The sequence below is a fragment of the Spodoptera frugiperda genome, chromosome 12, assembly GCF_023101765.2.
Source record: "Spodoptera frugiperda isolate SF20-4 chromosome 12, AGI-APGP_CSIRO_Sfru_2.0, whole genome shotgun sequence".
In the NCBI taxonomy this organism is placed as follows: domain Eukaryota; kingdom Metazoa; phylum Arthropoda; class Insecta; order Lepidoptera; family Noctuidae; genus Spodoptera; species Spodoptera frugiperda.
In genome coordinates this window covers 2,739,698-2,765,408 of record NC_064223.1, presented here as the reverse complement: position 1 = coordinate 2,765,408, position 25,711 = coordinate 2,739,698, and the positions used below count along the sequence as shown (strand labels likewise).

Genomic DNA, 25,711 nt, shown 5'->3' with positions numbered 1-25,711 from the left:
TCATTACATTACTCACGAACCAAAACAAAATGTTTTACTATGTAGCACTAGGCTAAAAGTGAAAACCTTTGTTAAAAGGATGGATGGGTGATAAAAATAATATCCATTAAGGTTTAAGAGTTCCACCTATATACCTAGATATTTGATGTTCGGTTATATAGACTTTTAATTAAATTTTAAATCATGCCATAATGCTGTCTTTTAATATTTTCAGTGATTTTAATAATAACTATCGTGAGATATACTAAATTAATTAAAAATTACGGTTTATTCACGTAAATATATTCGAGAAAAGCTCTACTAGTTTCGAGTCATAGAGGGACTCTTCATTATGAGCAGCGTGTGCAGCCTACTAAACTAATAGAGCTTTTCTCAATATATTTACGTGAGTAAAGTGTTATTTTTAGTTATTTATCAGTGATATTATTATATAACACTATGTACAAGAGTTTAGGCCGAGTTTTATTACATCTAATACACCAAACTTCAAAATTAAGTTAGTATTTTAAAGTACTGCAAAATCAATATTAGCTCATTTTCAAGATCTTTGGTTTAAAAAAAAATTGATTAGTATAAAAGATTAAAATGCAAAATTCAATCAAATAATGTGTAAAGGGTATAAAAATCATGTTTAGCTTTGGCTAAGCCGTATATCTATCTCTGTCACCCAATACTTTACACTATAAACTAGAAAGAGACAGAATGCTAGCCAGAGTTTCTACTGAGAATATTTATGATGGACTCATAGCATCTGCTTAGCTATACATATAAGTAGATATCTTGTAACTTAATTATAATATTGGAATGTGACACCAATATGAGTAATGTCTGTGATGTCCGATTCTTTCAAAAATCCCCACAACCAAAATACAAATACTATTCTGTTTATTTTACGTATACTGCTCATATAGTATAGTATATTTAAAGACGCGTCTAATATGTAATTACAGCTACATTATTCGTAAGTAAATATATTAAGTGAAATTGTCTCGCAAATCCAGACTTACTGCCGTACTCAGAGACATTTAATAATTACTTAATCAATTCTTTAGTCACGATTTTGTTACGGTGCTAAGGACTGGGTTAAGTAATGACTCTGAGTACGGCGGTTAGATAAACAAGCATAGGGATGTTTTTAACGTTTAGCGTCAAACCTTTTTTTAAGTATTTTAACATGTGCCTAAAAATAACTTTCTGTGCAAACTATACTACGCTTAAACAATGGTGCGATTGTTTCAATCAGTTTTCTATTAAAAATCCACAATAATATTCTCAAAAATCATTAGATTTAGAGATTTTATCACATCACTATCTATGACAGAGTAAAAAATTACGTAGATATCGAATAGTACCGTAGTTATTTAAAAACTGACGTATATCATTAGAACTTAAAACGGGATATTTACCATGTTTATTAGTTTTTATGAGTTTCCGATATTTCAGCACTGTTGCATGCAACATGGTAAATATCCCGTTTTAAGTTCTAATGATATTAATAGTGACCATGTCAGTTTAAAAACTTAAACTGATGTATGTTAATAATGGACTGGACAAAGCAATAAGTCATATGAGATTCTGAGCTGATATAATAATAAAAAATAATAAAACAATCTTTATATTTTACGCATATCTTTATCTGTGGTCTGACATTTATAAACGTACAATGACAGCTGTCAAAAGTGCCATAGATTAAAAAAATACAAATAAAAAATTAAACGCATAACAAAAACTATGAAATAGAATAGATAATTAAAAATACTTTAAGTAAATAAATATCTACCAATGTCCATTTTCAACATACCTCAGCCACATAGGGTTATTATTGAACCTGTGTGTAGCACCGATGGTTCATGCCTCGCTGAATCGGGAGCAGCAGGTGGCTCTGATATTTGACGCTGTACTGGACCCGTGGAGGGTCACCGTGTCAGGGTGGTGGAGCATACCCAACTCTTTTTCTGCTCTCTGCTCTAGGTCCACCCATCTGAAAGTGAAATAGTGTAAATGTACTTCTGATTAAAGAAACTAAGTGAATTAGGAATTGACTTTTTGATGGTATAAGCTGTTAAACGAACAGATCATTTGATGGTGAGCAATCCCCGCCATCAAGGCTCGGATACCGGTTAAATTTTCAAACCGTTATTATGTACTTGTACGCAAAACCTTTACATTGGGTTTCGTTCGCGAAACCGGTTTTTTTAAACCGGTATTTGGAACAGTATTTTCATAAAGGTTTTTTCGGATTAACCGGTTTAGAGCAATAAAAACCGGTTAATACGACGCACATCAAAGAAACGCCGCGCGCTGTTCAGCTTATTTCAATAATAATATTTCAACGCGTGTACCGACATGCCCCTCGTCGAATAAACCGGTTAATTTAGGTTAAAATAAAGTTCTTTAATGTTCACGTTCTTAAGAAAAGTTCGGAGGAAAACCGATATAAACCGGTATTAACCGGTATTTTTTAAACCGGTTCCGAGCCTTGCCCGCCATTACAAGTGCGTTGCCTGATGCTTTCGAAGATATATGCATTTGAAATATCGCGACACACTTGTAAATACGTTCTATACGTAGAAACGTATTTTCTCCTATTTCTAAACTTTGATTCGTTTTTACGGACTAATTAGAATTAAATTTTTTATATCCTTATTACTATAAACATTAAACCAACCTCTGCACAGCCATGGAAAACGCTTCAACAACATTATTATCATTCTTCGCGGACGTCTCAATGTAAGTCGCGATCTTGTTCTCCTCGCACCACTGTTTCAGCTGGTCGTATGTCACCTCCCTGTCTTTTGATGATACGTCTGACTGGAAATTGATAAACAAAATCATATTAGGTAAAGGTCGAACATAAAACGTGGTTTATTAAATAAAATAAACCTTTTGGCAAAAATTGCATGCGGCTTTTGATCATAAATCTTGTTTCAAGAGAATGAACTCGGATATTCTCGACAAGCTTCCCTTTTCCAGGATAGGTACTATTTTAGGTTAACTCACAAAATTAAGGATACCTATAACGCTGTGTTTCTCATATGTAAGTATTCTACTATATTTGTTACTCAGAGCTCTTAGTATTTTGTTTATTTATTAGTCGGTTCATTTGCACCGGTGCTCTTGTTTCGATTACTTTAAACGTAAAGCAAATTCGTACTAAGTGTACAGAACTGGGGGCCTACTCTAATTCAACGAACGAACGAAAAAACTTCGATGATTGCATAGGTACTACAATTCTATTTACTGCAAAATTTCGTGAACAAAAATGAACGAATTAAATGAAGATAAATAAATAGGTTTTGAAAAGATATAAAAAATAAAACGTTATTTTAAGTTTCTAATTCTATTAGTACCTAAATCAATGTAACCTACGGCCGAAGATTAAACGAAACTTCAAATTCGAGAACAGGAGTAGAACACCTGTTACGGCGAAATAGACAACACGTAGTTCTACGTGTATGACTACAAACATGATGGTTATGGTATGTTTACAAACATCGATCTTTGACTAGGTAATAATACTAGGTATAGACTTCGTCACCAAGTTTTAACTTAATCACTTCCATTGTAGTTAGTAACTAATTAAAAACTCAGTAACTAACTACCTAATAAAATTGTTTGTGAAGAGTGGGAGTATACTCCCACTCTAGAGTGCTAAAGCCTTCTACACTTTTTTTTTAGGGGGGAAAATCATCCAATGATTTCTCCCGTCTTGGGCGAGGCGGGAGGGAGTGTCAGACTCTTACTGACTAAAAACCATTCCGTTACTACTCCTGCATTTCGAGCCGATGCCCCGGTACACCCGCTAGGTAGTCCGCAGCACCGGATCAGGCATCTGCCCTACTGGGCCCCATCTGTGAAAGCCTACTCTACCATCATTACACGGTACAATAAGATTGGTAGAAACATACTCTACTTACTACAGTGGAAGCAAAATCAGCTTTACACCAGTTGACCAATGAGTCAGAATCACATTGTCACAATGACCACTTTAATTACACCGTACAAAATGATTTACTACAACGTGTCAGTGATTAGCTTTAATATCCCTTAATTAGTTTAGCTATTCTTTACGTTGCGTAATCTGTATTTAACTAATGACTTCACCTAATCTACTAACGCCTATCGCGGCTTCAAAGGTACCTACTACCTACATACCTACTTCTAACTTGCGTAACATTGCCGACGTCGAATATCTTGTATTGATTCAATAAATAAATAACGTAACATGTTAATCTAGTCTAAATTCTGAACAGAGGATTTAATACAATGGGGTCACCCCTTTTTTTGAGGGGGGGAACTTCATCCAAAGATTTCTCCCGCCTTGGGCGAGGCGAGAGGGAATGTCAGACTCTTACTGAATAAAAACCACCCCGTTCCTATTCCTGCTTTTCGAGCCAGAGCCCCGGTAAACCCGCTAGGTAGTCCACAGCTCCGGATCAGATCAAATCCGGAAGATAAAAGCCCATATTGCGGGGACGAAGTCTTGACTTAGGATATTAGGGGCTAAAACCCTTCTTGAACCTTTTCAGTTAATTAGTTTGATAAGTGTGTAAGTACAAGATGTATCTTTTCTTTCCAACATAGTAGATACAAACTTCACATTCAAATTCGCAGCATAAAACTGACGCGCGCCATTAGGCAACGGAGTCACGTCATAATGATAATCGACCAGTCAACATTATTTCGTAACCGATTGCATGTTTATAGTACTTATAGTTACGTCGTGGTTCTCTCATATCGACCGACCATGGGACTTCCCTCAGTCGACCGCTGAAAAAATTGCGTGCAAAAAAGAAATAGAAAGTACTTGCAAATGTCCAATAAAATAGTCACTATTATAGTTAAAAGATACTTTTCTAGACTGGAGTTAGTTTCTCTTTTTTAGCTAGAAAGCTAGTACTTTTTTCAATGAATACTTCAGGGTACATAACTGTCTAGATTTCTCCTCACTTTATCATAATATCTATCTTATCTACCTAGTCATATTTTTTACTGCCTCCGTTTAAACAGTTAAATATAAATAGAATAACAACCGTGCAACGCATGCATTTGTACGATAAAATAAAAAGACTGCAATCCTATGTTATTCCATTTGCATGACGATTTAATACATGAAGCAAATATAAAGAGATGTCATAACTGGATTTCCCTTTAACATATTGCTTGACACTTTACGGAGAGCGCGGAACGTTACAAACCACGCCTCTCTCTATTTTCCATCTAGTGGTCCCATACTACACGTTTGCAATTGCCCATATTTAAATGTGCTACTTTGAGCGCTTATAACCTATCTACACCTTGACCATTCCTGCCCAATGGCAGAAGCGTTTTTTTTGTGTCACAGTGCACAATCATATTATTATTTAATGTATTTAGATTAAATCGTGAATTAAGAACAAAGATTAGATGTCTAATCTTTGTTCTTGCTTCATGATTTAATCTAAATACACAATACTAAAAAACATAGGCTTATGATAGATGTAAAAGAATATGATTTACCTACTATGACGATGCACAATCTAGGTTCATAATACCTAAGTCTTAGAAATGTTTTTATTGAACAAAATCCCCGTCCCGTCACTACACGTCATTCGTATCAAAAACCGCACTGAACTCGATATTTTGTGAATCAACATTCCCCGAGAACTTTGTTTACAACAATTATTTATTTCAGGCTCGACTCGGTAGAATTAATTAATGCGGTTTCCCTTTGGGTATACATATTAAATTACAATTAATTAAAATTGATATAATTTGGTTTTGTTATAAATAATTTGAATTATAAAGGTTGCGATGCGATGCGCTATGGATTTTATATAAAAAAAATTAGAATGGAATAAGAAACCTCAATGGCGTTCTCCACTGAATTTCACCAATCCTTTTGACCAAACCCAGTTACAGGAACGCGGTTTATTCGCAATATAGCTCCAGGGTCCCAAGTTTCTCTCGTAAATCTTTAATCAATTCCACGAAAATGTTGTTATAACGTTCTAAATAAACTTTTCGGAGTTTCATATCGTGTATGACCCCCGGTATGGAGGGGTTCTTTGATGTCCAGTCGCACGCACGAAATCACCGTAAATCACGCAACTAGCTTTATGTTTTAATGAACTCTTAAAATGCCCTATTTAAATTATTACATACATACATATCGTCACGCCTTTAATCCCCGAAGGAGTAGGCAGAGGTGCACATTATGGCACGTAATGCCACTGTGTACACCCACTTTTCACAATTTATGTTTTAAGTCCCATGTAATAGGTGGTGAGCCTATTGCCATATGCCGGGCAAATTTCCAGACTCCGTGCTACCCGAGACCCCTTGCCCGGCAGTCGTACAAATTATTATACCTAATGTATTATATGTGTATAGGAATACAGTGCACGTGACCGCGAAGGTTCATCGTGTATCAGATTCGCGCCCGTGACATTTCGATCATTGTACATGTACAAACCACAATAATTGGCATTTGGGGCCATTGTCGACATCGACATGAATGTTTTATTGACGATTATAAAATGTACCATTTTACCTTACTGGGGCTTTAACAGGGACTTTGGTAATCAAACTTTGATTTAGTAAAACTGCCCTTCATCAGCGGACCCTATAAATTAATTCTCAGTCACTAAATGAAACCCCACCTACGTCTATTAAATTAAATTTTTCCCAGCAATCTTAAACGACCAACATTTCCATTACAAAAATCACTTTTTTGGTTTCAACGGAATTTGCCACAACGCATGATGATGTCTGACTATGCACGCAGCTAAACCTACGCGATGTCACGTACGCTAAGCAATACATTTTTTGTTTATCATTACTATGTATACAGCTACGTACCTTGTTGCCGACCACCATAAATGGGTATCTATCAATGCCATTCTTCACGCCAGCGTAGTGTAGAAACTCATTCAGCCACATCTTAATGTTATTGAAGGAGCTTCGGTCGTCTATGGCGTAAGCCAGGATGCATATATCGGAGCCTCTGTAGAAAGGGGTCCGAAGAGATTTGAAGCGTTCTTGTCCTGCTGTGTCCCATACCTGGAAGAGTAATTGCACCTTAATCAAACGTCATCATCATCTTCAATAGCCTGTGATAATAGTTATAATGCTTCTTGTCAATGTGCCCTTGCTTTAAGTCTAATGGGTTTGACATAATCTCCAACTTGATTGGAGTTAAGGTTTGGAGATCAATTAGGATAGTGTTTGACTGCACGGTTAGTGGGGTGGCTGCCGCGCAAAGTTTAGCGGGTGCGATTCCCGCACGGAGCAACTCTTTGTGTGTTCCACAAATTGTTGTTTCGGGTCTGGGTGTCATGTGTATGTGAACTTGTATGTTTGTAAAGGCACCCACGATACAGGAGAAAATCCTATGGTAGGGCAAAGTTTTATACTAAGAAGGATAAATCCTAGAGTTTTCAAACGTAAATATTTACATTCTTAACAAATCCGTTAGCAACTCAGTGTTGTTACGAGGTAACTCTTTATCGCGTTTTTCCATTTAGGAAGTACTTCTTAATCTTACAAGGAGATTATGGCTAAAACTAAACAAAGTTTCGTTAAACCTGTGCTAACATCCGAGTATTTTGTACCATGGATAATAAATCAAGAGCCTTTAGTTACCTTATGTTATCAATTTTCAAGGTAACCATTATTAACTACTTATACAAAAAAACGCCATGATTACTCAATTGTACCTGTCTATGAATAAATTGCAGTTACCTATAGTTACTATAAAAAAAAAAATGACACATTTAAGTTTTTAACCCAAGTGTAGTACAAGCTTAGTATGAGTTAGTAATACGTTAAACGAGATCGAAACGAGGTACAGTACAGAGGGCTTAGTATGACTTAGTTTTACAATTAACGAGATCGAAACAAGAGCGCGTTAGGCTCTGTGATCGGTTGGTTCATTCTAGCCGGCCAATCAGAGCACCGAACGCGCTCTCGTTTCGTTTTCGGTCAACGTAAAGCTTACGACAGTTTGAGTCGTAATTACGATAGACTTAGGATGTTCGCAATTACTCATGCTGTGATTGCCAGACATGTGTTTGTATGTATGTATGTAACTATGTAAGTATGTATGGTGTTTTGCATAGGAATCATTACGTTTATTATTGAGTACATCGAGCATATCTGTATATTTCCTTAATGGAAGGAAACTTTATGTCTTAAACTAAACATTGGATTTCGTTTATGGAGAATTTAACTATACACACACTGTACCTAGCAGAGACGTAGCGTGCCTATGCCGCGTATAAAAAATTGTTTGGGGAACACTTTATTTTTTTTCTTTTTGAGGGGGGAAAATCATCTAATGACTTTTCCCACACTGTCCCTCAAGCCTGGGGACCGATGTATAATTGATACGGCGCTACCTACGCCTTTGGGACCTAGTTAGTTACTAATTGTTTTATGTTTTGTCATAAGCAAAGTAGGACAATGTTCTAAATGATTAGCTGTCACCCTTTTTAGGGAGCTAAATAGACTGTAAATTATACCTACATAGGAAAGTATTTATGTAAAAATATGAATGTGTAATAGTGTACCTATCAATCTAAAATTACATTTAACAAATCTAGTTACTAAAATTTTTATTAATGTACATAACTATATTCTTTATCTAATTAATCCTTAACCAATGAGCATGCATGAAAAGACTGATGACTGTTAATGAAGCGAAAGAGGTATGTAAGATTCGTACCATTTGGCATTAACTACAATATCTTTCCCTACCTCCATGAGCGACAGGCATTGAGTTATTTAATATATGTAGGCTTTATCTAATTACATTCTTGTAGAAAGCAAATATCAATTGACCTTAGCAAACGATTGTTATCTGAGTTAATTAGTTACTTTATTAGCATTTTACAATGCTTTATGTTGTTAACACACTGATTTATATTTAATTGTTGTACTTTGTTACTTCCTACATCATAAATTCTACCTTTCTAATGTTAACTATCTAATTAGGTACATGCACAATAAATATTATACAACTACTGATTTGTTCAAAAGTATTCATGGACAATGAAAACAGTTCTATACAAATTATTTAATAATAACTAACTAGTTAGTGACTCATAATTTAACTGTCTTTGTGAATATTTTTATTAAGTAGGTATATATTCAATTAACTTCTAGGTTTTCGCCTGTAGGTATTCCTAGGTAGGTAAGTATTTCGTCCGCCAGGATTCTATTCGCCATCTCATATTTAGACACGAAAATCATGGCATTAAAATTATTAAAAAAGTGACAATATTTTTCCCTGTAGGCTATGGGGTTCTTAAGGAAAGAAGTAAATAGATTTTTAAGGGTCCGTAGAGCCCATGTAATGTCACAAGTCTTGCAAGCATTCATAATCCACGGTAACCACTTACCATCAGCTGGGACATATGTTTTTTTTTGACACTGTCATGGTATAAAAAGGAAACATAAATTTTCCCTATAAAACGCAGACTGCATTTCTATCCTGTCAGTGCATAAAACTATGTGCTTAGTAAGTCAGGCTGACACTAACTTATTTACCTTGATGCAGATAATAAAAAACCTTGAGTTTGAAGGTGCCACTTTTTGTAAATAAATGTGAAGTTGAATAAACAATAATGTACACTACATAGTTTTTTATTTGCTATTGTTATAGTTTATCTTGCCATGAGAGATATATTTGATTTAGTTTTAGTTACCTAGGTATATTAACTAGTACTACCTATTATAAAAATATGAATAGTTAAAGATTATTTATTTAATAGTGTATCTATGTAACTAATATTGAAATGATTATTTAAGAGATGAAACATCTCATTATAAATGTTTACTGTTGCTTTTCATTCTTAAAAGATTGATGAATTCTAGAATTGTCTTTAAAAATGATTTTATCTCACTAATATTATAAATGCAAATGTTTGTGAGATTGTGTGTATGTTTGTTACTAAATAACGTCAAAACAGCTGAAGGGATCAGGATAAAATTTGGAACAGAGGAAGATAATGGTCTAAAATACCACTTAGGATACTTTTATTCCACAGAAATGCAAGCAAAACTACTGGCAGAAGCTAGTAAATTAATACAACTTTATGCAAGTCCACATGTAGATTAGTTTTGTAAAGAAACAACAATTTGGCCACAATAAGATAATATCTAAGGTCAAATTGATTCAACAGTTATTCAAAGTTTAAATCTGACCTCAATACACTGTTGAGATCAACCCACACATGCAGATATGCATATAGATTTTGATCTAACATTTTGTGAGCAATGTCAATTTAGGAGGAAAATATATGTATAAACTTATAAAGCAAAACTCTGACAAAAACTAAATTGTAGAAAGAAGACCAGTAGGTACCTACTTATTGGAGGAAAATGATGACCAGATTTTTTAGTAATGAGTAAAACAGGATGGTGACAGTGGTCAGACCCTACTTTTAAGATATGCCACAACAATATCAATGTAAAAGGAAAATTTAAATAAAATACTCAAAAGACATATACCTAATATTAAAAATAAAACAAAAGAAGTTATCATTAAAAGTCACTGGCAACTTAGAAATTCCACGGTCAATTTTAAATACCTATTATATTTAATTTGTTAGAACATTAAACAATAAAAATAGGTACTTTATTAGGTATGCCAGGTTGCCAAGCATTTTTTATGATGCATTTATTCAAGGTGAGCAAGTTAGTGTCCAAGGAAAATTACCAACTTATCAATAAAATCATGCTGGTGATAATATAACAAACGAAGTCACGATTTTCAACCTTGAACAATGTCTTTAACGAATTTTTATTATCAAAATGAAATAAGTAAACTTATTAATACAATTATTGAAAGAAATTACCTGTAATGTGTACGGTTTTCCATTGACTTCTATTGTTTTGTTCATAAACTCGACTCCAATGGTGTGGAAACTGTGGTCATCGAAGTGGTTCGATATAAACCTGCTCATCAAACATGACTTTCCTACTCCGCCTTCTCCCAGTATCACGATCTTCAGCAACGTGCTCTTGTTAGCGGTCCTTCCGTAACCGCGATCACTATCTTCCACCATTATGTCGAACCACACATTATATTCACTAAAACGTTTCTTTATTACCACAGCCTTGAGTTAAATAGGAGCGCAAAACTACTGTTTAATTAATGACTCATTCAATCTGATTTCCTATACCGTTACTAACAATATCACTAGCAATTAACTAACGATGTTAGTTAGGAATACAAAAACTGACTAAGACGTTTCCAGATTCGAGGAAATATTTTTATTTGTAAATATTCTCGCACGACGATGCTTCACAGCTGTTCCAACGAATTTATTTAGCAAATGTCAATCAAGTTGTCACTGAGGCACAAATCAGTGCTTCGTAAATAAAACTAAACAAACATTTGTTTTAGTCGATTATCTGTCATTTTGAATTCTATTAATTTATTTGATTATTTATTTAAGGATAACTGCATAATTGTGATTTTCTAGTAAAATCCAATTAGAATTTATGCTTTGTTACAAATATAATAAACAAATGTTTACGTTTAAAAACTGTGGAAAACTAGTTTGTAATCGACTATAACTTCATAAACTCGACTAAAAAAATGTATGATTTTTGAATGAAATAACTAAAATATTTACAATTTAAATAAAAAATATTTAGTTTCATGATAATAACTTAAAAAATATTATATTAATTTACTGGTGGTGCCATCTCTTATCATACCAACAAAATTACCGAACCACTGCCATCTATTATCTACTTCAGTAACTTTGAGAGGTTCTAAATACTTAATTGTAATAATTACCAAAATGTAATAAACTGCGCATTTTATGCACTTGATTCAAAAGTGGGATAATAATAAATCCATAGAATAATGTCCTAGACAAAGATTAGGTTACATTTTACGTTATATTTTAAAGAAATATTTGTTTGCCTTAACTTTATAGCGACATCTACAATAAATATTTATGAAATAAAGGATTAAATAAAGTGAAACAACCATTGTGTTCAGTAACCGCCAGGTGTCGATAATATTTACCTTTTGTTTTGACGACCTCGACTCGCGAGTAGTCGCGAGATGTCACGCTCACTCGGCCGCGCGATACAACTTTATTCCGCTTTGTTTTGCGGAGGTGAGAGGACATGGTGTAGCTGTCGCTCGAATTTGTGCGTTGTGTTCAATGTTTTTCTTATTAAAAAGAATTTATTGAGTGAATAGACATAATAAGTTTGTAGAAAAAGTGTTTATACATTCGAACGAAGACTGTGCATGTGTTCGAGTAAACGAAAGATCAGTACATTTGCGCAATAGTTGGTGAGACTTGATGTCAATAAACTTGTCGGTTGTATTTTATGGGAAAGGTGTGCCGCGTCGCGCTGGTACCTGTTCTCGGCGGGTGGGTGCTCGAGGCCGGGATAGTGACTACAAGTTAAATGCAGTTGGCTTGTGAGAGCCATGGAGTCGTAGACAGGATCGAGGTGAGTACGTTTTGTGAATTTCGGTGGAGCAGCGGGCTCGGGACGCGGGGCGTGCGACCGCGTGCATTCACCTCTGACCCGCGCGCGGGGCGAGCGCCGCTCAAGGTCGGTGCGCCGCCTGAAGGTCGCTCGTCACGTGACGCGAAGGGTGCTCACCCCCGCCCCTCGCGCCGGCCGCCCCTACCGTGTGTTTATGTTGACAGTCGCGTGCACAAGTGTTAGCTCATTCAAATGTAGCCAGGTCAAGCTTAATTGTCAAGTTTCTAATATGCTGTAAACCGTATTAGAAATGGTGTAACAACTCTGTATTATCACATTTTGTAAACAAGAATTTTACTTCTTTTTCTAACTTCCTATTAGATTCTAATCCAATTATAAAAAAAAACCCGTAAGCCCATAGATAACGGACGTGCTAGCTAAATGACAAATAGGAAAGGTAGGCGCTTGCCTCTATTTTTAAATTCGCATTGTCTCATGCCTCGGTAATGCATGCATTCAACTAACGGGTTATAAAACGAAGCTTGGCGTCTATTATTATGTGATGAACCTGCGATTCGGTGTGCCATAAATAATAGGTGTTTAATAATGGTGAAATATATCTGGCACTCGATTTATAAACAAACTTTAACGTTGGACACGTTTGCAGTTTCAGATTTCTGTGTGTGCAGAAATAAACGTGCATTTGTATCAATTGTAACGCGATATTGATAAAGATAAGTAGGTATTTAGGTAGGTATGCTAGCGGACCTTTTATCACAGATTTATCTGTGACGTTGTAGACACTGCTGATGGATAACACGAAATAAATGTACTAACCAAGGCAGCGAATGTGATATTCGAGGAATTGTGTACGTTGCGCAAAGTTGTTTATGTATTTAACACTTTACTTTTCGGGGCTTATTATAGCAGATAACAATAAAATATTATAACCTTGTCAAAGGTTATAATAGTCGGGTCAGAACGTATGTGATTAGTGTTAGAATAACTGTTTACCCAAATGATTCCGTTTTAATTTACTTCCAAACTTTTTCCAAGCTTTCAAAAATTATGTTCAGCTTCCTCAAGACTCCCGAATTTCCTGGAACATTTATAAACGCAACGCACACATTATTTTCCGTCTGTATCGCATAAAAAGTCCGAAATGACTAATTTTATGGCGCATTCCAAGAGTTTTAGAATGCATTTTTTTCGTTTCAAAATCATTTTATCGTTGTTTCGTCTACTGATCGAAGTTACAAAGTTGAGATAGCCTTGACAAATGATCAGCACATGTATCTTGATACGAAAATATACACAACTGCATCTTTTTATAAAGCAACCGTAATTCTGTAACAATCTGGCCTCGCTAATCGTGATCAAAGAATGCCAGTAAAGTCAGGCTACACGACTCTACTGCTAGCACGACCTGGCGACGAGCGCCCGACAAAAAGTTGCATATTAATGTAGCTACAGCTTTATAAGTAGATAGGTATTATTAATCCGATACCAGACCTTTAATTCTGATACCTAATTAGAATCTAGAAGTTTGTGAATCTTAAATAATAGACATGTTAAAAATACATCAATAAGCGGAATTAAAACTGAAATTTGGAATGTAGGTTCCTTGGGATATGTAGGGGAGCACTAAGAAAGGATTTTTGGAAATTCAACCCCCAAGGGGGGAAAAGGGGTAAAAACGTTTCTATGAAAAATCTTATTCCTTGGGTTTATAAACTCAAGTAAATATGTTTGACATTATAAGTTTTTTCAAACTACCCTCCAATCGTGATTTAGGGGTGCGATTGGGTGAGTTCTTGAATTTTGAACAGAGGTTCCTTTAGTCAAACTAAACAAGCATTTTTACTATAATCTTTTTGTAAAGTATGTATTTATTATGTAAGTACCTAAATAACCTCAATTAAACCGAAGTGAATGCGTTAACGTAGGTACAATACGTAAAACAAAAACCTTGATACCATTGTAATACAGTTTATAAACAGCGAAATTTATTCTGAAACGAAACCTACACCAATTATCATACCGAAGTCAGTTTTGTCATATGAATTTGCATTACCTTGACGGAGTACAGGTATTATTTCAGCCAGACACACCTTCGTTCACTAATGATTTCGTCACAGCCAGACTACGTCTGTGGGTGGCTATTTATTGTATTGGAGATCGGTATCGTATTAGGTAAATATTATATACTGTTAGATTTAAATTAATTAAAACAGCGGTATTACGGTACACGGCTGAACGTTAAGCAACTGTCTGCATATAAATTAGTCATTACTTATTGGCATTGCATTCGCTTCGAGTCGATTTTATTAATGAAAATTACAATTTGACTCTAAAAGTGAGCTTTTGTATCGATTTAAATGGGAATTTTAATTTGCTTTTTACTTTTATATTTTTACATTTTTTACTAGATGATGTATATTTGACAATTTTATTAGATTTTAGATTATAACCTATTGGAAAATTGACATAAATATTTACGAAATGGGTAGGTCGGTACATATACCGTAGACCAGAGCCGGGTAATAGTTATGAATAATGTAAAACATTATAATTCATTACGGACGATGTTATTATTATGGTAATGTTCATAAATTGTGGTCCTGGCTGTTTGGCAACAGTTATTGTTATCGTGTCTGCATCTACGGACCGTTCTCCGACAACACTGCCTGTTTAATTGCAAAATGAATGTTGAAATAGGATCTTAGCTGGCTCATTGTTTGTATTAAGCCGGATGGAATTGATTAATCGCTGAACTACTGCAGTAATTAACTATTAACTTTACAGTTAGCGGTCAGGCCGAGTTATTCCTAATGTTATTGACTTTTTACCGACCCACAGCTGTACCGACCAGACCAACAACTTTTAAATATAGAAAAATCAGCTCGGCGTGTTTAAAATACATTTGTAGTCCGGAAACTTTATATTCATGAATAGATTTACATAAATAAATAACTGCATATCACGGTATGAGATGCTGTAACACGTGTAACTAGCTTTCTAACGTACAGGCTGTGTAATCTGTGACTATTTCAGTTGCAGATCGAGTTATATAGTCAAGCGCTATTACTGATTTCTGAAATCTATTTTTAATAACAAGGATATTATTCTTGTCATTCATTAACCTACAACATAAAAAAGAGGATGCGAGTTCAAACCCACGGGGGTATCAGCATGATTGTTCCAATCATGAGTTTATCGCGAGCTCTGAGCAATAAAAATACCATGAATTTTATCTGGAATCCGTTGCTCGTAATAAGACGTGTGACGCATCTGATACTTTAATGATTTTTACAGAATGTGAATAAAATTCTGTTTAGTAATAATATGAATTTAGTATCAATTCGTTCACTACCTTGTTATGATTTGTTATCGCTAATGTCAAAGGTTGCAGGCGTCATTCATTAGGTCTGTCTGTGCAGTGAAGAAAATAAATGAAAAAAATAAATAAAAGGCGTTTGGTTGCGAGTGTACTCTCACTACTTTCACGTGTGTCTGTGTGAGTGTCGTTGGTGGTGTGCGTCTCGGCCGGTGACCTTGCTATCAGGCGGAAGCGCGCGGCCGCGTGAGTCAGCGCGCGTCTGCCGAGGGAGCAGAGACCTTCGCGTAACGTCTATACTACCAACCTCCATTGAGTACCAAGCCGACCAGTTTTTTTTTTCGGCCCCCCTTGCCTTTGTTCAAATTTTTGAAGTTGGAAGCTATTATTCTTTATGGAATCATCGAGGTCGAATCGAATACGGATAGATTGTCCTTTTTATTTTTGCATGTTACAACACTAACTAAGTCAAAACAGGTTTTATTTCAACCCTTTGACAAAATGTTATCAAAGCGAGAAGGTAATGCAGTGTTGCTACTTAATTTTTAAGTTATTGTAAATACATATGAGCGTCGTGTAGCAAGCGCATGTTCCATTGTGTACGCTGTGCTTAACCTACAAAAAGAGGCTCTCTTTGTTCGTATTTTTCGGAGGGAATGCGTTGTTTTATCGGACTGTTTCTCTTATGGTTGCTCTAATAAGATTGTAGAACTTATGTTTTGACTGAAATTAATGAAGTAGTTACAGACATGTGTAATATAGTAAGTTCTGACATTGATTTTGACAGTTTACCTTCGAGCTTCTTAAGTTCCATCTTAATCTAACTCAAAAACTATCAAATGCTTTAAACCATTTCTAAATTAAAGAGTCAGTTCTAGAAATTAATCCATTCTCAGAAACTTAACTCTTTACGACTAAAATGGAAGCTCAAAAGCTCAACACTGGCCACACAACAAAAAGAAAAAAAAAAAGAATCCTGAGCTCCAAATTCAAATTTCCTTATTCCTTATTGCCAACCATTTTGTTTGATGACGTCATCCAGACAACTTGACCACAACAATGCTTCATGAGCTAAATTCTTCCAGTGCACGCCAATACTTAAAGCTACACCGAAATGAGGATTCTTTTATTCAACCTTTAAGGCGAGAGAATAAGGTTGAAAATCGATTAAAGAAAGACAGTTTGGGGTAGCTTGAAGTACTGGTGTCAGTACAATATTCCTATTGTACGTGCCTGTAGCCTTGATAAGTACCAACCATGACGTGTATATGGAAATTAAGTTATTTAAATAACCTCGCTACTTTATGTGCGTACAAAATTATGTTAGCACGCGAAAATAGCTCTTGTTGCTACGAGATAAGGCTGTATAGATTTGCAACTTAAAAGCAAGGCTTTGTTATGTTAAATAGGTAGTAATTAATGGGATAGGTACCTATTGAGTTTGAAACAAATCTCTATCTACTTATAGTTTCGCGGATTTTTTCTGTTTCGGGGAAGAAGACTAATTCTTTATTGTATTGTTTGACTTGTCTACTGTCTACTCCTGCGCAGAATTAAAATTATCATCAATCATCATCAATAGACTATTAGTGGCCACTGCTGAACAAAGGTCTATTCTCACATAGAGCTTGCTCAAAGCGGGTTGGCGATTTCTTAAACCTGACTTGACTCAAGTTTATATTAATTACTACTATACAAATCTTATTATTGAAATTGATTCACTTTTCAAACCTATAAGATGCTATAAGATAATCATTTTATTTTAAATCTCCCTAGACAACTAAAAAGTAACAAATTCACAAATTCAGTTCATAATAACCTTCCAAAAATATTTATATGCATCTCATGTTTAATCCATCCAAATGATGAGCAACAACTCAAGCGTAATGGAGCACATCACTATGACCCTAGCGGTAGTGTTGTGACACAGTTCCCGTACACGACACGGCATAGATAATACATAGGTAGGCTAAGATCATACGATATTTCGCTTCCCTAACCGTTACGCGATATTCTTGATATCTTATCTATGTTCTGTTCTGTAGACTAAAGACTTATTTTTGCTCAAATGTAGGTAAACAACTTTTTAATTATGATATATTTCTGAAATTATAAATTAGGTAATCATGCTTCGGTGCAAGTGTGGGAGATATATGCTCCGGCACAAATGAAACAATGCTGAGTGATAATTACGGAGGCCTCACAGAAAACCGACATGAAACAACATTTGCGTTGTGTTTAAGTGAGGTTAACCGAGACCCAATTACCCCCTACCCAATCTTCCCATCGGGTAATGCAATACGGTGAGCAAGAGTATAAGAATCGCCGCCCGACCAGTCTTACCAGACCCGTGCGTGAAATAGCGCGTCGCGTTTGCGCTGTTAAAAAAATAAAGAGCCATAGACCACCACAGATGGGGCCCAGTAGGGCTGATGCCTAATCCGGAGCTGCGGACTTTTTCGACCTAGCGGGTTGGATAAAGCAAGGCTGGCTCGACGGGCATTGTATAGGAATAGGAATTTGGTGGTTTTTAGTCAGTAAGAGTCTGACACTCCCTCTCACCTCGCCCAAGGCGGGAGAAGTCAATGGATGATTTTCAACCCTCAAAAAAAAAAAATTTCCCAATTTCCCATCACCAATTCCCAAACAAACCTTAAAATTCTAACCCCCAAAAGGCCGACAACGCATTTGTAAACACCTCTGATGTTTCTGGCGTCAATGAGCGACAGCGATTGCTTATCATCAGATGATCCGTCATACCTCATTACCGGGTTTATACAATTAAATCTTACTATAATTATAAGATGAATCTTCACCTCAATGAAATATTCGATCTAATATAAACAGATCATTCCCACGGTTGGCGCGTAATTTTGCAACATTGGCCAAGTTTGTCGAATATGACAACGAGTGTAAGAATGTCGTGGTCACCGAGATTCTTGGTATAATCTATACTTAATAGTCTTAATACCACGCTAATGAAGATGAAAATTATGTTTGAACGCTTTTAATCCGTGGAATAGCAATTAAACATTTTTTTTTAATAATACCATCTGCATTTAAAAGATCCTGTTAAAAAAAAGTTAACGAAAAATATAGCAATGCTTTCTTGTGTAGTCAGCTAAAAAAATTTTATGTCTAAGTATACAGTTCAGAAAATAAAGACTGACAAAGGACAAAGAGAGTATCCGCAACTGCTTTCAACGTAACAGGTTACCGAGGCTCCAACTGAAAGCAGTAGAAGGAACGGGGTGATTTTTAGTCAGTAAGAGTCTGACACTTCCTCTCACCTCATTCAAGGCAGGAAAAGTCATTGGATGATTTTTCCTCCTTCAAATCAAGTACAAAAAGAGATTACTAAATGAAATCATATGTTCAAATCTTTGGTCGATGTAGTAGCCAGCTAATCTTTGTCTGTGTACTGAATCAGTCCTTATATTCTTACCTGCATTGCATACCAAATTTCTTTTAGATAAATGAAGAATTTGTTTTAGATAAATGCTAAGTAAAGTAAACTATTAGGTTAATAAAAATATATATGTAGAAGAACTTGGAAGGTGTTCATTCTAAGAAACACTCTGTCAAGCAACATTTTGATAAGCAATGCACCAGGCAGAATCCAGTTAGATTTGGTCACTATTTTTATCTAATCTGGAATTTCCCTATTGCTATCAATGTCCGTCTAGTAAGAATGACTTGCAAAAAACTGAAGACTAATGAATTATCTGGCGTCAATCTCATTCCTAGACAAACAACTTTGATGAACGCATAAATTCTATTTCTTCACGGTTTTAGAGATTTGAAAGTGCATTGCCTACAGTTCAAACACCATTAAAAAGTTTCTTATTGCAATAAATGAAGTTTTTAGATTTGACAGACTTCCAATCTTTCCAACAGAAGCAATTATTACAGTAACTGTTTGACGAAGAACTCGAATACGTTCAAGCCATTCTAGAGGCTTATATTCATCAGTAGCAGTGCGACAATCGTGTGTGGCGGAATACTGCTCATCAATATAAGCCTCCAGCATGGCTTGAAACTAATCTAGGTTCTCGTCAAACAGTTACGTGAGTAAGCCGATAACATAACAATTAATTTAGTATGTCTCACGAAAGTCACAATAAAAATATAACATGTTTATTAATTCTAGTAGCACTAGTATATGCCTTTCTATATTAGGATTATTATGTTTGACATGGCATTAAAAAGTACATAGCTGCAAATGCAAATAACAGGTGTTGACCGTGATCTACCTGTAGCCTGTAGCATTCGGGATTGAATTCGTGACATCACAAGATTGCGATTCAGTGCCCCGCCAAGGTTACCCTTCCAATAGCAATGTGTTATCTTGATAAATTGTTACAAGTGTTATAAATGCTGTAAGTGGACTATTGGCGAGAGACTGTGAACAACATATTTTGATTGAAGTAGTTTTTTTAAGGGGGGAAAATCATCCAATGACTTCTCTTCTCGCCTTAGGCGAGACGAGAGGGAGTGTCAGACTCTTACTGATTAATAACCACCCCGTTCCTACTCCTGCTTTTCAAGCCGGAGCCCCGGTAAACCCGCTAGGTAGTCCGCAGCTCCGGATCCGCTCCGGATCAGGCAGCTAAAGTGTGCATGGGTTAAACTCGGCGGGACATGAGTTTTCATACGGTACCTATTTAAATTTTTGAATTTAGATTAGTATACCAATATCAATAAACCCAGCTATCGGTCAACAACTGAAGTAACTACTGATTTTTCAAAAACACCAAAAAACCTAAATATCAACAATTTTAACGATTCCAAATTCCAGAAATGCCCAAAACCATCCAACCGTTAGTAAAGCACAATCAAAAAGTTGTGTATTTTAAATAAAATTTCAAAAGCAACGGCGCAGGTGATTCGTAAGTTCGTAACATTTGAATTTGAACCGCTCACAGCGATCTGACCCCGGGACGCGTGTGTTGCAACAAAAGTAAAAGGCTTGGGATGCATGGCCGCCCGGAGAACGGTGAATACGGCACACACTTTTGAAATTGTTGTGCAGTGTGCATACTGCTCAAACTTATACTTGCTTACCTGAGACATTTTACGCGGTACGCACTCTTTATTTGGTTTTTGAACGATAGATAGTATACTTAAATATGTTATTTTAATTACAATGCTTTTAGATGGATAAAGAAAGAATGACAGTAACTAATCTAATCACTATCACTACATAGTATAAAACAAAGTCGTTTTCTCTGTCCCTATGTCCCTTTGTATGCTTAAATCTTTAAAACTACGCAACGGATTTTGATGCGTTTTTTTATAGATAGAGTGATTCAAGAGTAAGGTTTATATGGGTTTACCATTGCACCTATGCGAAGCTGGTGCGGGTCGCTAATAATTAATAAATTAAAGGCGTCATAGTCATATCATCATAAAGAAGGCATGCGAAATCTAGAAATAAATCCAAGTTTTTTCCTTGTCTTAAAATGGCAATTCTTAGACAACCTATTAGACATAAATAAGCATTACATTATTGTATGTGATTAGTAAATGTCCGTATAAAGAAATAATAGCAGTGAGGTAGGCGCCAAGATCTATTCGTCATCATAGTGACTCACGAATTCATAGACTATTTCTTCTCATCTTTTTTCTGTTAGACTTACCTATTTCAAAAAGATTACCAAGCTTAATAATAATAAGGTACGTGTAGTGTGAGTGTACCAACCAACTATAATTTTCTACGAAAATATATGATGTATGAAATCATTAATTTTGGTCTGTCATTCTTTATGAAAGAGGGTCATTAATAAAGCTTCTTTAGTGACGCAAAACTTAAATATCATCATTAGAAAATGAGGAAGTAAACTGCAGGATTACAAATAACCCTTGCAAATGTTTACAGAAATTACCATTTAAAAAATCTAAAAGGCAGTAGTGAGAATGACGCATATAATTGGTAACTGATTTATTCCCATGTGACGTCGGGTAGAGTTACAAGTTCCGAATTCCTGTTTTACCGTAAGCTACAAGTTTGTATCTTGAGTCTTGACATGACTGCTATTTATAGTCCAACGTTGTAAAATGCCTCGTGTTAGCAACGGAAGCCTGCTAAATACGAGTAGTATGATGAATAATAGTTGTAAACCGCATGCTTATCCAAGTTGGAGACCTTACATAACTATGCAGCTAATAATGGTCCGCTTACGGAAATTAAACCCTTACTTTTAGATGTTATAGGTGCCTAAGGGTCCTGCTTAGCGTGAGGCCCTTCTCAAAATATGGTGTTCAATCTACAGTGCTTCTTACACTTGTGTCCTATACAGCTCCTTCGCTTAAATTTCTTTCGTGCCGGTCCAATTGACTGTTCAAACAAAGACAGGGTCATTACAGTCAATTATTTTCAACGTGGTTTTAGCCTCGACTTTCTCCAGTGCACCTCAGTTCCCACGTAAGTGATTGCGCGCCGAAACCATGAGACATCCTTGTAAGTTTCGCAACTCGCTTCGATACAGAATGATTCGAAGAAACCATTACTTCGTGACTCAGCGCAGGGTTTCGTCTGGAACGGGTCTTAAGCCGCCATACCCGGCTTAGGTAGCTTTGACTCATTGGCCGACTGTTTTTGTTGATAACTTGTTCGCAAATTTAAATTTTGAGGCAGGGAGAGATTCGGAATCGGTCATGAGCAACGGTAACATTCTGCATTGCTGTTACAATACTTGCGGAACGGGTGTACTTGTTCAAGTTCATCATACTAAGGCGTCAATGGATACGTCTTCAGACAAATGTTCTATGTGCATGAGTTATCGCATAGTAATTTCCGGAATGGGTTTTTTTCATCATAGCATCGAGCGCCAATTAAGTCGCTTTAATTTCGGCACAGGAAAACTGCGAGTGACGGTTGAACCGGTCCGACTAGACGCATTTGGTGCGAAGGATATTTTTTACATTCAAAAGTATATTTGGCCTTCTTTGGCTGGCGACTGTTCTGCGCTCGGTACTGAAAGGCAGTTGTAAAACAGGTGAACTTTGTTACGTGAGGCTGTTACGTGACTAATCCAACCGTGAATCCAGCTTGCGGCTTTATAGCCTTATTCGTCGACATTTTTATTCCTCTCCTCCGTGTATCTGACGTTTATGGTTGAACTTTATTCTGGCTTCGGATGTCGTTAAGCAACACCTACTGCGCTCAACCTTCGAATGTCATTGATATGCAACTTTGTAAGTGGGACAGGAACAAACTATTTATTCATATTGATAAACCTATTTTTAGTGACGCCCTTGTCTTTACATGGTCATCTATTTTCGTTTTTGATTCCAAGTACGTTTCGTATTAAAATTCTGTTGTGTCTGATCCTTATGATGTGGCGTAACCGTTATTTCAATGTGATAAGTTCACCCGCTGTTTCCCACAAACACACCATCGCTGAGCTCTGCTTTCCTGTGAAATGTCAACCGGCACGGAATGCGGCTGCGGCGACCCATTTACCCCCCCTCCAACCCTCGCCTCCCCGACCGGTGGTGGGTGGGTACCGGTCCTGCGTGCCCTCGATGCGTTGATTCCGCGTTGCGAAACTCTCGTGTGCAGTAAGTTTTGCTTTGAAGCTGTTGTAAACTAGCTGACGATGTGAGTTACTGGAAGTGATGCTGTTCGGTTACATGGCCAATCGGAATCTGCTCACGTAGTTGTGTTGGTACTCTTGATACTGGCTCTCTCTGTCGAGGAGGCTTTTTGTTCGATCCAGCAAAAACTTACATTCAATTAGATTTGTCCTCTCTGATTCTCATTCCTTTAGGCACCAGAATTTTTAACTTAATCATACCACAACACACCCGATGTGTGTGCTATATGAACACTATTCTTCTGAACCTAACAAGCTCAAAATATAATAATAGCAATGGAAATAAAATTCTCATGCGTCGAACACTAATTGCAGATGGTTGTAATCAACTGATTAATCTCGGATTAGTTAAGCCTGCGTCCGATTCATCACGCATCCTTTAGGTCTAAACGCAATCAAGAGATTCCGTGATCATTTCGCACATCGTGATTACCAATCGCTCGCCTGTCTTAGAAGTTAGGACTGAGAGGTGTTTAATTGATTTTTCGCCAGTATTTTATTTCTTTGTGGATAACCAAAGATGTACGGGGAATTGTTTCTACAGGCAACTTTTTATTTCTTAACTTATATTAAGCGCCAAAAGGAAAATTGCACGACAGTCATTTGTTTTACGCGCGAAAATGCTCGTTCTCAAGATGCTTTGATGAAAATTAAGGGGTTAATTTTACACACAAGAAATAAGAGGTTATATACACATAGGGACGATTTGTATAACCCTTTTAGAATTGCAAAGAAAACCAGAGGTATCTGCGGTTAAAATAAATAAGTTTTTACGTAATCAACTACGCGTTTACATGCAAAATACCGAATGCGAATTAATTAATACTTCGGAGATGATGTGTCAGTCACGAATTAGTGTATATTTGCACATTGAAGGTTGTATTACAAAACTTGTTTGTCACTGGGTTTACGAAATCTTAGCATGCAGTTGGCAAAGGATTAAAGGAAATTCCAATACCATGTTTCAATCAAATTATGTAATGAATGATGCTTTGTTTGTTATTCTTTATCAATTGCACTAAGGAATTATAGTTTTTATTGAAATCGTATGTTATAAAACAGTTATAATAATAATAATTAAGTATGTACAGTCAGCCATTTGGTATCCAAGTAAGAAAATAAGAATACGCTAGTTTCCAACTAGTAAAATTCAATACTTTTATCGAAATGTCAAAAACGACTTTTCTATGCTTAAGACGTCATAAAATTTTCGCGTCAAATATAGCATACTTATTTGTCAAAAATTTGAAAGAAAAAATAAGTTTAATATTATTGTCTTATTAATGAATGAAAGTATTGAAATGATAAAATAATTGATTTTTGATCTACAAAACTACCCAATAGTTTCAGTACAGGAGCTTTTAAATAACGAAGCCATATTTGTAACCTATTGGTTGGTTCGGTGTTAGTCGGTAGCTATATATTATCAGCAATAGTTACTGCAATCAGTCGATTCAGTAACCAAGCACTGTTCAGTCTCTATACAGAATAAACCTTTATTTTCTTACCTGCATACCTTGGCTGACTGTAAACACCAGCTTATTCAATTCCACACAGGCTGTATAAAGAATGTGGCATAAACAAGTATTTATTTTTTTAAATCGCTCCAAGTAACGGAATCAGGAACTAGGTATGCAAAGAATTTCCATTCTCCATCATTTATAAATTGTATCTTGTATAATCTGTGCGTATCGACAAGGTTAGGTTGTCAACGGGTTTTATAAAGTAACAAATTAATTTTATTAATACAATATTTTGACAGGTCGGTTTTTAGATTTTTATCTAGATCTGTAATGTCGTGATTCTCTTTATTTCAATACCTGTGTGTCACAGTAAAAAAATTACGAATATGAGACAACTAACATTGTTTCAGTTCCTAGTTGCTTTCATGAAAGAAACTAAAAACCACATGGACTGATAGGTTACCCACCCACGGATAGGTTCTGAGATCTGAACTTATCATCAGATCCTGACCTGGTGAAAATGAGACCTTAGACGGAGTACCTATAGTCTTTCGAACAAAAAAAAATCAAATTCGGTTCACATTTGGCGGAGTAATGGGTTCATCCCAAAATAGTACTACTTCCTATTTATTTGATGTCGGTAAAAATAAGTTTATGTTTTATTGCATTAAAATCAAATTAACAATTACATACAAACAGTATCCTTACTTTACTGCGGCGGTAAAATAACTGTCATTATGTCATAGCAATTAGCAATAATTGTTATTATTTCTCAAGTTATTTACCCCTTTACTTTACAATGACCTTTGTGAACGTGAGAAAAGAATGTATAAATAAAGTAACTATTAAAGAAATTGTAGTAAAATCAATGA

At 35.8% G+C, this 25,711-nt stretch overlaps 2 protein-coding genes across 2 annotated transcripts in view; one reads left to right on the top strand and one right to left on the bottom strand.

Annotated features, from left to right (window-relative positions):
• Positions 1-1,612: 1,612 nt before the first annotated feature.
• LOC118263098 (ras-related protein Rab-9B) lies at positions 1,613-11,329 on the bottom strand. The gene is made up of 4 exons (XM_035574887.2): positions 10,839-11,329; positions 6,841-7,041; positions 2,669-2,811; positions 1,613-1,981 (listed from the first exon to the last, which is right to left on the bottom strand). The coding sequence occupies exons 1-4, from the start codon at positions 11,046-11,048 to the stop codon at positions 1,849-1,851; spliced, it is 687 nt and encodes a 228-aa protein (XP_035430780.1). The 5' UTR covers positions 11,049-11,329; the 3' UTR covers positions 1,613-1,848.
• A 665-nt stretch (positions 11,330-11,994) lies between these two features.
• LOC118263099 (nuclear hormone receptor FTZ-F1 beta) overlaps positions 11,995-25,711 on the top strand; it is a 47,299-nt gene continuing 33,582 nt past the window's right edge. The window contains exon 1 of the mRNA XM_050697563.1: positions 11,995-12,462. The gene's annotated coding sequence lies outside the window, so the exon portion shown is untranslated. The remainder of the gene's footprint in view (positions 12,463-25,711) is intronic.

Coding starts and splice junctions, on each gene's coding strand:
- LOC118263098 (XM_035574887.2), bottom strand. CDS start 11,048: ATGGTGGAAGATAGTGATCGCGGTTACGGAAGGACCGCTAACAAGAGC. Junction 2,812..6,840: donor TTATGGTGGTCGGCAACAAG/GTACGTAGCTGT, acceptor ATCAATTTCCAG/TCAGACGTATCATCAAAAGA. Junction 1,982..2,668: donor TTTTCCATGGCTGTGCAGAG/GTTGGTTTAATG, acceptor TTTCACTTTCAG/ATGGGTGGACCTAGAGCAGA.